This window comes from Phyllobates terribilis, unplaced genomic scaffold (genome assembly GCF_046119375.1).
Source record: "Phyllobates terribilis strain yellow unplaced genomic scaffold, ASM4611937v1 Scaffold_4__5_contigs__length_816908805, whole genome shotgun sequence".
In the NCBI taxonomy this organism is placed as follows: domain Eukaryota; kingdom Metazoa; phylum Chordata; class Amphibia; order Anura; family Dendrobatidae; genus Phyllobates; species Phyllobates terribilis.
The window spans coordinates 29,716,341-29,732,811 of record NW_027362764.1 but is presented as its reverse complement, the minus strand read 5'-3'; the positions used below and the strand labels follow the sequence as shown (position 1 = coordinate 29,732,811).

The following is a 16,471-nucleotide window of genomic DNA, read 5'->3' as shown; positions in this document are numbered from 1 at the left end:
ATTACTAATGACATTATAGAGAGTGTTCTAGATTATGCCAGACTTTATAGTGAGAGTGTTCTAGATTACTACAGACATTATAAATAATGTTCTAGATTACTACTGTCTTTATAGAGAGAGTATAGTGAATATTATATGTTTTTGTTACATTATATATGTTTATATTTCAGATATTATTAATCCACTCGATCCGATCGATATCATCACTGAGGCTCCCGCAACTTGGACCCCAAACACGTCTGTACAGACAGGAGGAACTTTTTTCATAAGTATGAAACCTGAATTCTAATACTATTGACAGGAAGAGTTACAGCTGATTGGATGTGTTGGAGGAGTAAATATGTCCCCACTTTACAGAATTTATAGCTAAGGAAGAAGAACCAACCAAATTCTCTCAATTTAAAAGCCAAGATATCGGCATATAAGAAAATAGCCATCACATCAAACAGGCGCAAATGCAAAGAATGAATATGGCACAAAGAAAAAATAGGCAAAACACTGAAAACATTACAACCTCCGCCCTCACCCCCGCAAAAGTAGTGATGAATTGACCCCATAGTTCTCCTAATAAAGTTTTGGAGCACCAATTCTATGGGGTGTGGTTCGTTCCCATCGCTACACTTTTTTTTCTGAGGCCACAGAATTGACTTGTTAGGAAATTATCCTATAATTATTATAATTATAATTTTTTCATTGCCTGCACCTCCCACCTCAAGCTTGGAGTTGGAATTTAGCAAACCTGAAGATCTGTAGGTTCAAGACTGCTCATCCAACATCATATGCAATGCTGTGAATGGTAGAATTGTGAGATGTAACCGCAAAGAAGGACTGCTTGTTGTCAGCTGAGTCTCCTAATTTGTCAGTCTCCTACTGTAACAGCATGTGCTTATCTTATTACAGGTGCAGTGCACTGTTTCCAGGATGCAGATTGCCCACCCTTTACCAAGTGCACACAGCAGGGGGCGCTCCACATATGTCAGTGTCATCTTGGATACTTTTTTCATCAGGACTTGGGCTGTGTGGCAGGTAAAATCCAAAAATTGTATATAAATCTTTTGCTAGATCATATCTTCTAACCTTCTTAAGGCTCAATTTATTGATGAGCTGATGTAGCTAAGACTATCATATAAACGTTTAGCTCAGAAAATCAAACGCTTCACTCTAAATTGTATTAAATATCAAAATAAGATAATCTTCACTGAAATCATTAAAAAGAACAGGACGCTACTGGTGTCAAAAGTACATAAAGTTGAAGCCAGAAGTTTCCATCCATCTACTATATAATTGTCTTATCTCGTCTGTCTGTCTGTCTGTCCTGGAAATCCCGCGTCGCTCATTGGTCCGGCATCGGCCAATCAGCGCCGCGGGATTTCTGAAAAAAGATGGCGGCCGTTAGCGGCTCATCTACCGGACGGAGGTCAGCGGCGATGCAGTGGGGAGATGAGCGGCGCTAGCAGCACAACTACCCCGACCGGCTGACCTCCATGCGGCTAACTTCGGAAGATCAGCGGCTTGGCCCGCTGATCTCCCGACAGCAAGTGTGAACGGACGACCGGGGAGCGGCGCCGTCGGTCGGGATGCTTGTGCTGCGAGCAGCCGCTCATCTCCCGGCTTCTCGCAGCAGAAGGAGCCCCACAGGCAGTGCCGCTCCCCGGTCCTCGCTAATACGGAGCCGCACAAGCAGCGCCGCTCCCGGGCCCACACTAATACGACGCTGATTGGTCGCGGTGGCCGGCCGCGACCAATCAGCGAGATGGGCGGTAAATTTAAACGCCGCTCTGCTGATTGGTCGCGGTGGCCGGCCGCGACCAATCAGCGAGATGGGCGGCAAATTTAAACGCCGCTGTGCTGATTGGTCGCGGTGGCCGGCCGTGACCAATCAGCGAGATGGGCGGCAAATTTAAGCGCCGCTCTGCTGATTGATCGCGGCCGGCCACCGCGACCAATGAGCGAGATGGGCGGTAAATTTAAACGCCGCTCTGCTGATTGGTCGCGATGGCCGGCCGACCGCGACCAATGAGCGAGAATGGGCGGCAAATTTAAACGCCGCTGTGTTGATTGGTCGCAGTGGCCGGCCGTGACCAATCAGCGAGATGGCCGGCAAATTTAAACGCCGCTCTGCTGATTGGTCGCGGTGGCCGGCCGCAACCAATCAGCGAGATGGGCAGCAAATTTAAATGCCGCTCTGCTGATTGGTCGCGGTGGCCGACAGGGACCAATCAGCGAGATTGGCGCTAAATTTAAACACCGCTCTGCTGATTGGTCGCGGCCGCCGGCCGACCGCGACCAATCAGCGAGATTGGCGTCAAATGTAAACACCGCTGTGCTGATTGGCGCCAAACTTAAACAACGCTCTGCTGATTGGTCACGGTGGCCGCCGGCGACCGCTACCAATCAGCGATTTTGGCGCCAAATTTAAACACCGCTCTGCTCATTGGTCCCGGCCGCCGGCCTGCCAAGACCAATCAGCGAGATTGCCGCCAAATTTAAACAACGCTCTGCTGATTGGTCGATTTTATCGCCAAATTTAAACAAGCTCTCCAGTCCTCACTAACACAGTTCGCTGATTGGTCGCGGCCGCCACCCGTGACCAATCACTGATATTGCCGCCAAATTTAAACACCATTTTGCTGATTAATCGCGGTTGCCGGCCGCGACCAATCAGCGATTTTGGCGCCAAATTTAAACAACGTTCTGCTGATTGCGCCCGGTCGGCCGCATACATATTCTAGAATACCCGATGCGTTAGAATCGGGCCACCATCTAGTTATATATAAAGACACATCTGCAGGTTCTTCTCAATATCTGACATGAAATCAGAATAAACCTTTCCCATTTTGGGTCAATTAGGATTTTACCATAATGTTTAATATTTGCCAAATGCCAGAATAATGAGAGAGAGAGAAGGTTTTAAGGCATTTTTATTACTTACTGCAAAGTCAGAAGTTTCCATCCATTTCATTAGTATTTGGTACCATTGCCCTTAAACTGAATGACTTGGGTCACACGTTTGGGATATCCTTCTACAGCTTCTCACAATAGTTGGTCGGAATTTGGGCCGATTCCTCCTGACAAAACTGCTGTAACTGATCCAGGTTTGTAGGTCTTCTTGCTCGCAGCCTTTTCAGCTTTGCCCATAAATTTTCAATAGGATTGAGACCAGGGCTTTGTGATGGCCGCTCCAAAACATTGACTTTGTTATCCTTAAGCCACTTTGTTACCGTTTTGGCAGTATGCTTCGGGTCATTGTCCACTTGGAAGACCCATTTCCGGCCCAAGCTTTAACTTCTTGGCTGATGTCTGGAGATGTTGCTTCAGTATTGCCACATAATCTTCTTTTCTCATGATGCCATCTATTTTGTGAAGTGCACCGTCCCTCCTACAGCAAAACAACCCCACAACATGATGCTGCCACCCCCGTGTTTCACAGTTGGGATGGTGTTCTTAGGCTTTCAAGCTTCTCCCTTTTTCCTCCAAACATAACGATGGTCATTATGTCCAAAAAGCTCAATTTTAGTTTCATCAGACCACAGGACATGTCTCCAAAAATGAAGGTCTTTGTTCCTGTGTGCATTTGCAAACATTAATCTGGCCTTTTTTATGTTTCTTTTGGAGTAATGGCTTCTTCCTGGCACAGTGGCCTCTCAGCCCATGTTGATACAGTACTCGTTTCACTGTGGTTATAGACACAATCTTTCCAGCTTCCACCATCATCTTCACAAGGTCTTTTGCTTTTGTCCTTGGGTTGATATGCACATGTCAGACCAAAGCACGTTCATCTCTGGGACACAGAACCCATCTCCTTCCTGAGTGGTATGATGGCTGGACATTCCCATCTTGTTTGCACTTGCGTATAATTATTTGTACAGATGAACGAGGCACCTTCAGGTATCTTTAAATTGTACCCAAGGATGAGCCAGACTTGTGCAGGTCCACAATTCAGTTCCTGATATCTTGGCTGATTTCTTTAGACTTTCCCATGATACTACACAAAGAAGCAGTGTGTTTCAGGTGTGCATTAAAATACATCTACAGTGGTGTCTCTAATTCACTCAGATGTTCCCAAAAAAACAGAAGCTTCCAAACACATGACATCATCATACGGGCAGTCCAGAATTGTCTAAAGGCATAGTAATCTTAGTGCATGGAAACTTTTGACTTTGCAATAAGTAATACAAATACCTTAAAGCATTCTCTCTCTCTCATTATTCTGGTATTTGGCAAATATTAAAAATTATGGTATAATCCTAATTGACCTAAACCGGGAAAGGTTTATTCTGATTTCATGTGAGATATTGAGAAAAATATGTATATGTGTCATTATATGTACAAGAATATAACTACTATAATACTGTCTCTATGTACAAGAATATATCTACTATAATACTGCTCCTATGTACAAGAATATAACTACTATAATACTGCTCCTATGTACAAGAATTTAACTACTATAATACTGCCCCTATGTACAAGAATATAACTACTATAATACTGCTCCTATGTACAAGAATATATCTACTATAATACTGCTCCTATGTACAAGAATATAACTACTATAATACTGCTCCTATGTACACGAATATAACTACTATAATACTGCCCCCTATGTACAAGAATATAACTACTATAATACTGCTCCTATGTACACGAATATAACTACTATAATACTGCCCCCTATGTACAAGAATATAACTACTATATTACTGCTCCTATATACAAGAATATAACTACTATAATACTGCCCCCTATGTACAAGAATATAACTACTATAATACTGCTCCTATGTACAGGAATATAACTACTATAATACTGCCCCCTATGTACAAGAATATAAGTACTATAATACTGCCCCCTATGTACAAGAATATAACGACTATAATACTGCCCCCTATGTACAAGAATATAACTACTATAATACTGCCCCCTATGTACAAGAATATAATTACTATAATACTGCCCCTATGTACAAGAATATAATTACTATAATACTGCCCCTATGTACAAGAACATAACTACTATAATACTGCTCCTATGTACAAGAACATAGCTACTGTACTTCTGCCCTTATGTACAAGAATATAACTACTATAATACTGCTCCCTATGTACAAGAATATAGCTACTATAATACTGCTCCTATGTACAGGAATATAACTACTATAATACTGTCCCTATGTACAAGAATATAACTACTATAATACTGCTCCTATGTACAAGAATATAACTACTATAATACTGCTCCCTATGTACAAGAATATAGCTACTATAATACTGCTCCTATGTACAGGAATATAACTACTATAATGCTATTCCTTTGTACAAGAATATAACTACTATAATACTTCCCCTATGTACAAGAATATAGCTACTATAATACTGCTCCTATGTACAGGAATATAACTACTATAATACTGCCCCCTATGTACAACAATATAACTACTATAATACGGCCCCCTATGTACAAGAATATATCTACGATACCACTGCCCCCATATACAAGAATATAACTACTATAATACTGCTCCTTTGTACAAGAATATAACTACTATAATACTGCCCCTATGTACAAGAATAACCACTATAATACTGCTCCTATGTACAAGAATAGAACTACTATAATACTGCTCCTATGTACAAGAATATAGCTACTATAATACTGCTCCTATGTTCAGGAATATAACTACAATAATACTGTCCCTATGTACAAGAATATAACTACTATAATACTGCCCCTATGTACAAGAATATAACTACTATAATACTGCTCCTATGTACACGAATATAACTACTATAATACTGCTCCTATGTACAAGAATATAACTGCTATAATACTGCCCCCTATGTACAGGAATATAACTACAATAATACTGTCCCTATGTACAAGAATATAACTACTATAATACTGCCCCCTATGTAGAAGACTATAACTACTATAATAGTGTTTCATACGTACAAGAATATAACTACTATAATACTGCTCATATGTACAAGAATATAACTACTATAATACTGCTCCTATGTACAATAATATAACTAATATAATACTGCCCCCTGTGTACAAGAATATAACTACTATAATACTGCCCCTATGTACAAGAATAAAACTACTATAATACTGCCCCTATGTACATGAATATAACTACTATAATACTGCCCTCTATGTACAAGAATATAACTACTATAATACTGCTCCTATGTACAAGAATATAACTACTATAATACTGCTCCTATGTACAAGAATATAACTACTATAATACTGCTCCTATGTACAAGAATATAACTACTATAATACTGCCCCCTATGTACAAGAATATAACTACTATAATACTGCCCCTATGTACAAAAATATAACTACTATAATACTGCCCCCTATGTACAAGAATATAACTACTATAATACTGCCCCTATGTATAAGAATATAACTACTATAATACTGCCCCCTATGTACAAGAATATAACTACTGCAATACTGCTCCTATGAATAAGAATATAACTACTATAATACTGCCCTATGTACAAGAATATAACTACTATAATACTGCCCCTATGTACAAAAATATAGCTACTATAATACTGCTCCTATGTACAAGAATATAACTACTATAATACTGCTCCTATGTACAAGAATATAACTACTATAATACTGCTCCTATGTATAAGAATATAACTACTATAATACTGCTCCTAGTTACAAGAATATAACTACTATAATACTGCCCCCTATGTACCAGAACATAACTACTATAATACTGCTCCTATGTACAAGAATATAACTACTGTACTTCTGCCCTTATGTACAGGAATATAACTACTATAATGCTATTCCTTTGTACAAGAATATAACTACTATAATACTGCCCCTATGTACAAGAATATAGCTACTAAAATACTGCTCTTATGTACAGGAATATAACTACTATAATACTGTCCCTATGTACAAGAATATAACTACTATAATACTGCTCCTATGTACAAGAATATAACTACTATAATACTGCTCCTATGTACAAGAATGTAACTACTATAATACTGCTCCTATGTACAAGAATATAACTACTATAATACTGCTCCTATGTTCAGGAATATAACTACTATAATACGGCCCCCTATGTACAAGAATATATCTACGATACTACTGCCCCCATATACAAGAATATAACTACTATAATACTGCTCCTTTGTACAAGAATATAACTACTATAATACTGCCCCTATGTACAAGAATAACCACTATAATACTGCTCCTATGTACAAGAATAGAACTACTATAATACTGCTCCTATGTACAAGAATATAGCTACTATAATACTGCTCCTATGTTCAGGAATATAACTACAATAATACTGTCCCTATGTACAAGAATATAACTACTATAATACTGCCCCTATGTACAAGAATATAACTACTATAATACTGCCCCTATGTACAAGAATATAACTGCTATAATACTGCCCCCTATGTACAGGAATATAACTACAATAATACTGTCCCTATGTACAAGAAATAACTACTATAATACTGCCCCCTATGTAGAAGACTATAACTACTATAATAGTGTTTCATACGTACAAGAATACAACTACTATAATACTGCTCATATGTACAAGAATATAACTACTATAATACTGCTCCTATGTACAATAATATAACTAATATAATACTGCCCCCTGTGTACAAGAATATAACTACTATAATACTGCCCCTATGTACAAGAATAAAACTACTATAATACTGCCCCTATGTACATGAATATAACTACTATAATACTGCCCTCTATGTACAAGAATATAACTACTATAATACTGCTCCTATGTACAAGAATATAACTACTATAATACTGCTCCTATGTATAAGAATCTAACTACTATAATACTGCTCCTATGTACAAGAATATAACTACTATAATACTGCCCCCTATGTACAAGAATATAACTACTATAATACTGCCCTCTATGTACAAGAATATAACTACTATAATACTGCTCCTATGTACATGAATATAACTACTATAATACTGCCCTCTATGTACAAGGGTATAACTACTATAATACTGCTCCTATGTACAAGAATATAGCTACTATAATACTGCCCCTATGTACAATAATATAACTACTATAAAACTGTTCCTATGTACAAGAGTATAACTACTATATTTCTGCTACCTATGTATAAGAATATAACTACTATAATACTGCTACCTATGTACAAGAATATAACTACAATAATACTGCTCTTGTGTACAAGATTATAACTACAATACTACTATAATACTTCTCCTGTGTACAAGAATATAACTACTATAATAATACTCTTATGTATAAGAATATAACTACTATAATACTGCTCCTATGTACAAGAATATAACTACTATAATACTGTACTATGTACAAGACTATAACTACTATAATAGTGTTTCATATGTACAAGAATATAGCTACTATAATACTGACCCTATGTACAATAATATAACTACTATAATACTTCTCCTATGGACAAGAATATAATTACTATAATACTGCCCCTATGTACAAGAATATAGCTACTATAATACTGCTACCTATGTACAAGAATATAACTACAATAATACTGCTCCTATGTACAAGATTATAACTACTACAATACTGCTCCTATGTACAAGAATATAACTACTATAATACTGTCCTATGTACAAGAACATAACTACTATAACACTGCCCCCTATGTACAAGAATATAACTACTATAACACTGCCCCCTATGTACAAGAATATAACTACTATAATACTGTCTCTATGAACAAGAATATATCTACTATAACACTGCCCCTTTGTACAAGAATATAACTACTATAATACTGCTCCTATGTACAAGAATATAACTACTATAATACTGCTCCCATGTACAAGAATATAACTAATATAATACTGCCCCTATGTACAAGAATATAACTACTATAATACTGCCCCTATGTACAAAAATATAACTACTATAATACTGCCCACTATGTACAAGAATATAACTACTATAATACTGCCCCCTATGTATAAGAATATAACTATTATAATACTGCCCCCTATGTACAATAATATAACTACTGTAATACTGCTCCTATGTACAAGAATATAACTGCAATAATACTGCTCCTATGTACAAGATTATAACTACTATACTACTATAATACTGTCCCAATGTACAAGAATATAACTACTATAATACTGTTCCTATATAAAAGAATATAACTACAATAATACTTCTCATATGTACAAGAATATAACTACTATAATACTGCTCCTATGTACACGAATATAACTACTATAATACTGCTCCTATATACAAGAATATAACTACTATAATACTGCCCCCTATGTACAAGACTATAACTACTATAATAGTGTTTCATATGTACAAGAATATAGCTACTATAATTCTACCCCTATATACAATAATATGATTGCTATAATACTGCTCCTATGTACAAGAATATTACTAGAATACTGCCCCTATGTACAAGAATATAACTACTATAATACTGCTCCTATGTACAAGAGTATTACTACTATAATTCTGCTACCTATGTATAAGAATATAACTACTATAATACTGCTACCTATGTACAAGAATATAACTAATATACTACTATAATACTGCTCCTGTGTACAAGAATATAACTACTATAATACTGCTCCTATGTATAAGAATATAACTACTATAATACTACTCCTATGTGCAAGAATATAACTACTATAACACTGCCCCCTATGTACAAGAATATAATACTATAACACTGCCCCCTATGTACAAGAATAAAATACTATAACACTGCCCACTATGTACAAGAATATAACTACTATAATACTGTCTCTATGTACAAGAATATATCTACTATAATACTGCCCCTATGTACAAGAATGTAGCTACTATAATACTGCCCCTATGTACAAGAATATAACTACTATAATACAGCCCCTATGTACAAGAATATAACTACTATAATACTGCCCCTATGTACAAAAATATAACTACTATAATACTGCCCCCTATGTACAAGAATATAACTACTATAATACTGCCCCTATGTACAAAAATATAACTACTATAATACTGCCCCCTATGTACAAGAATATTACTACTATAATACTGCCCCCTATGTATAAGAATATAACTACTATAATACTGCCTCTATGTACAAGAAAATAACTACTATAATACTGCCCCTATGTACAAGAACATAACTACTATAATACTGCCCCCTATATACAAGAATATAACTACTATAATACTGCCCCCTATGTACAAGAATATAACTACTATAATAATCCTCCTATGTACAACAATATAACTACTATAATACTGCTCCTAGTTACAAGAATATAACTACTATACTACTGCCCTTATATATAGGAATATAACTACTATAATGCTAATCCTATGTACAAGAATATTTCTACTATAATACTGCCCCTATGTACAAGAATATAACTACTATAATACTGCCCCTATGTACAAGAATCTAACTACTATGATACTGCTCCTATGTACAAGAATATAACTACTATAATACTACCCCTATGTACAAGAATATAACTACTATAATACTGCCCCTATGTTCAAGAATATAACTACTATAATAATGCTCCTATGTACAAGAATATAACTACTATAATACTACCCCCTATGTACAAAAATATAACTACTATAATACTGCTCCTAGTTACAAGAATATAACTACTATAATACTGCTCCCTATGTATAAGAATATAACTATTATAATACTGCTCCTATGTACAGGAATACAACTACTATAATACTGCCCCTATGTACAAGAATATAACTACTATAATACTGCTCCTATGTACAAGAATATAACTACAATAATACTGCTCCTATGTACAAAAATATAACTACTATAATATTGCCTCCTATGTACAAGATTATAACTACTAAACTACTATAATACTGCTCCTATGTACAAGAATATAACTACTATAATACTACCCCCTATGTAGAAGAATATAACTACAATAATACTGCTCCTATGTACAAGAATATAACTACTATACTACTGCTCCTATGTAGAAGAATATAACTGCTATAATACTGCCCCTATGTACAAGAATATAACTACTATAAAACTGCCCCCTATGTACAAGATTATAAATGCTATACTACTGCTCCTATGTAGAAGAATATAACTAATATAATACTGCCCCCTATGTACAAGAATATAACTACTATAATACTGCTCCCTATGTATAAGAATATAACTACTATAACACTGCTCCTATGTAGAAGAATATAACTACTATAATACTGCCTCTTATGTACAAGAATATAACAAGTATAATGCTGCTCCCTTTGTATAAGAATATAACTACTATAATACTGTACTATGTACAAGAATATAACTACTATAATACTGCCCCCTATGTACAAGAATATAACTACTATAATACTGCTCACTATGTATAAGAATATAACTACTATAATACTGCTCCTATGAACAAGAATATAGCTACTATAATACTGCACCCTATGTACAGGAATATAACTACTATAATACTGCTCCTATGAACAAGAATATAGCTAGTATAATACTGCACCCTATGTACAGGAATATAACTACTATAATACTGCTCCTATGTACAAGAAAATAACTACTATAATACTGCTCCTATGTACAGGAATATAACTAATATAATACTGCCCAAATGTACAAGAATAGAACTACTATAATACTGCTCCCTATGTACAAGAATATAACTACTATAATACTGCCCCCTATCTACAAGACTATAACTACTATAATAGTGTTTCATATGTACAAGAATATAACAACTATAATACTGCCCCTATGTACAAGAATATATCTGCTATAATACTGCCCCAATATACAAAAATATAACTACTATAATACTGACCCTATGTACAAATATATAACTACTATAATACTGCCCCATATCTACAAGACTATAACTACTATAATACTGTTTCATATGTACAATAATATAACTACTATAATACTGCCCCCTATGTGCAAGAATATGTCTACTATAATACTGCCCCCTATGTGCAAGAATATAACTACTATAATACTGGCCCCTATGTACAAGAATATAACTACTGTAATACTGTCTCTATGTGCAAGAATATAACTACTATAATACTGCCCCCTATGTTCTAGAATATCACTACTATAATACTGCCCCTATGTAGAAGAGTATAACTACTATAATACTGCCCTCTATGTACAAGAATATAACTACTATAATACTGCCCCTATGTACAAGAGTATAACTACTATAATACTGCTACCTATGTACAAGAATATAATTACTATAATACTGCTCCCTATGTATAAGAATATAACTACTATAATACTGCTCCTATGTACAAGAATATAGCTAATATAATACTGCCCCCTTTGTACAGGAATAGAACTAATATAATACTGCTCCTCTGTACAGGAATATAACTACTAAAAAACTGCCCCCCATGTGCAAGACGATAACTACTATAATAGTGTTTCATATGTACAAGAATATAACTACTATAATACTGCCCCTATGTACAAGAATATATCTACTATAATACTGCCCCTATGTACAAAAATATAACTACTATTATACTGCCCCTATGTACAAGACTATAACTACTATAATACTGTTTCATATGTACAATAATATAACTACTATAATACTGCCCCTATGTACAAGAATATATCTACTATAATACTGCCCCCTATATACAAGAATATAACTACTATAATACTGCTCCTATGTACAAGAAAATAACTACTATGATATTGCCCCTATGTATAAGAATATAACTACTATAATACTGGCCCCTATGTACAAGAATATAACTACTGTAATACTGCCTCTATGTACAAGAATATAACTACTATAATACTGCCCCCTATGTACAAGAATATAACTACTATAATACTGACCCTATGTACAAGAATATAACTACTAAATTATTGCTCCTATGTACAAGAATATAACTACTATAATACTGCCCCTATGTACAAGAATATAACAACTATAATACTGACACTATGTACAAAAATATAACTTCTATAATACTGCTCCTATGTACAAGAACATAACTACTATAATACTGCCCCTATGTACAAGAATATAACTACTATAATACTCCTTCTATGTACAAAAATAAAACTACTATAATACTGCTCCTAGTTACAAGAATATAACTACTATAATACTGCTCACTATGTAAACTAATATAACTACTATACTACTGTCCTTAGGAGCAGGAATATAACTACTATAATACTGCCCCCTATGTACAAGAATATAACTACTATAATACTGCTCCTATGTACAAGAATATAACTACTATAATACTGCTCCCTATGTACAGGAATATACCTACTATAATACTGCTCCTATGTACAAGAATATAACTACTATAATACTACTCCTATGTACAAGAATATAACTACTATAATACTGCCCCCTATGTACAGGAATATAACTACTATAATACTGCTCCTATGTAAGGGAATATAACTACTATAATACTGCCCCCTATGTACAGGAATATAACTACTATAATACTGCTCCTATGTACAAGAATATAACTACTATAATACTGCTCCCTATGTACAAGAATATAACTACTATAATACTGCCCCCTATGTGCAAGACGATAACTACTATAATACTGCCCCCTATGTACAAGAATATAACTACTATAATACTGCTCCTATATACAAGAATATATCTACTATAATACTGCCCCTATGTACAAAAATATAACTACTATTATACTGCCCGTATGTACAAGACTATAACTACTATAATACTGTTTCATATGTACAATAATATAAGTACTATAATACTGCCCCTATGTACAAGAATATATCTACTATAATACTGCCCCCTATATACAAGAATATAACTACTATAATACTGCTCCTATGTATAAGAAAATAACTACTATGATATTGCCCCTATGTATAAGAATATAACTACTATAATACTGGCCCCTATGCACAAGAATATAACTACTGTAATACTGCCTCTATGTACAAGAATAAAACTACTATAATACTGCCCCCTATGTACAAGAATATAACTACTATAATACTGACCCTATGTACAAGAACAGAACTATTATAATACTGCTCCTATGTACAAGAATATAACTACTATATTATTGCTCCTATGTACAAGAATATAACTACTATAATACTGCCCCTATGTACAAGAATATAACAACTATAATACTAACCCTATGTACAAAAATATAACTACTATAATACTGCTCCTATGTACAAGAATATAACTACTATAATACTACCCCTATGTACAAGAATATAACTACTATAATACTCCTTCTATGTACAAAAATATAACTATTATAATACTGCTCCTAGTTACAAGAATATAACTACTATAATACTGCTCCCTATGTAAACTAATATAACTACTATACTACTGTCCTTAGGAGCAGGAATATAACTACTATAATACTGCTCCCTATGTACAAGAATATAACTACTAAAATACTGCTCCTATGTACAAGAATATAACTACTATAATACTCCCCCCTAAGTACAGGAATATAACTACTATAATACTGCTCCTATGTACAAGAATATAACTACTATAATACTGCTCCTATGTACAGGAATATAACTACTAAAATACTGCCCCCTATGTGCAAGATGATAACTACTATAATAGTGTTTCATAAGTACAAGAATATAACTACTATAATACTGCCCCTATGTGCAAGAATATATCTACTATAATACTGCCCCTATGTACAAAAATATAACTACTATAATACCTCCCCTATGTACAAATAATAAGTACTATAATACTGTTTCATATGTACAATAATATAACTACTATAATACTGCCCCTATGTACAAGAATATATCTACTATAATACTGCCCCCTATGTACAAGAATATAACTACTATAATACTGCCCCCTATGTGCAAGAATATAACTACTGTAATACTGCCTCTATGTACAAGAATATAACTACTATAATACTGCCCCCTATGTACAAGAATATGACTACTATAATACTGCCCCTATGTACAAGATTATAACTACTATATTACTATAATACTGCTCCTGTGTACAAGAATATAACTACTATAATACTGCTCCTATGTACAAGAATATAACTACTTTAAAACTGTCCCCTATGTACAAGAATATAACTACTATAATATTGTCCACTATGTGCGAGAATATAACTACTATAATACTGCCCCTATGTACTAAAATATAACTACTATTATACTGCCCCTATGTACAAATATATAACTACTATAATACTGCCCCGTATGTACAAAACTATAATTGCTATAATACTGTTTCATATGTACAATAATATAACTACTATAATACTGCCCCTATGTACAGCAATATATATACTATAATACTGCCCCCTATATACAAGAATATAACTACTATAATACTGCTCCTATGTACAAGAATATAACTACTATGATATTGCCCCCTATGTATAAGAATATAACTACTATAATACTGCCCCCTATGTACAAGAATATAACTACTGTAATACTGCCTCTATGTACAAGAATATAACTACTATATTATTGCTCCTATGTACAAGAATATAACTACTATAATATTGCTCCTATGTACAAGAATATAACTACTATAATACTGCTCCTATGTACAAGAATATAACTACTATAATACTGCCACTATGCACAAAAATATAACTACTATAATACTGCTCCTATGTACAAGAACATAAGTACTATAATACTGCCCCTATGTACAAGAATTTAACTACTATAATAATACCCCTATGTGCAAAAATATAACTACTATAACACTGCCCCCTATGTAAAAGAATATAACTACTATAATACTGCCCCCTATGTACAAGAATATAACTACTATAATACTTCTCCTATGTACAAGAATATAACTACTATAATACTGCTCCCTATGTAAACGAATATAACTACTATACTACTGTCCTTATGAACAGGAATATAACTACTATAATACTGCCCCCTATGTACAAGAATATAACTACTATAATACTGCTGCTATGTACAAGAATATAACTACTATAATACTGCTCCTATGTAGAAGAATATAACTACTATAATACTGCCCCCTATGTACAAGAATATAACTACTATAATACTGCTCCCTATGTATAAGAATATAACTACTATAACACTGCTCCTATGTACAAGAATATAACTACTATAATACTGCCTCTTATGTACAAGAATATAACAAGTATAATGCTGCTCCCTTTGTATAAGAATATAACTACTATAATACTGTACTATGTGCAAGAATATAACTACTATAATACTGCCCCCTATGTACAAGAATATAACTACTATAATACTGCCCCTATGTACAAGTATATATCTACTATAATACTGCCCCCTATATACAAGAATATAACTACTATAATACTGCTACTATGTACAAGAAAATAACTACTATGATATTGCCC

The 16,471-nt window shown here is 34.3% G+C and overlaps 1 protein-coding gene across 2 annotated transcripts in view; it reads left to right on the top strand.

The window, feature by feature from the left end:
* LOC141264846 (uncharacterized) overlaps positions 1 to 16,471 on the top strand; it is a 247,326-nt gene that overhangs the window by 121,322 nt on the left and 109,533 nt on the right. For both annotated transcript variants that reach the window (XM_073677210.1, XM_073677209.1), the window contains exons 3-4: positions 171 to 269; positions 901 to 1,026. In XM_073677210.1, the coding sequence (XP_073533311.1) occupies positions 171 to 269; positions 901 to 1,026 (225 nt within the window). The remainder of the gene's footprint in view (positions 1 to 170; positions 270 to 900; positions 1,027 to 16,471) is intronic.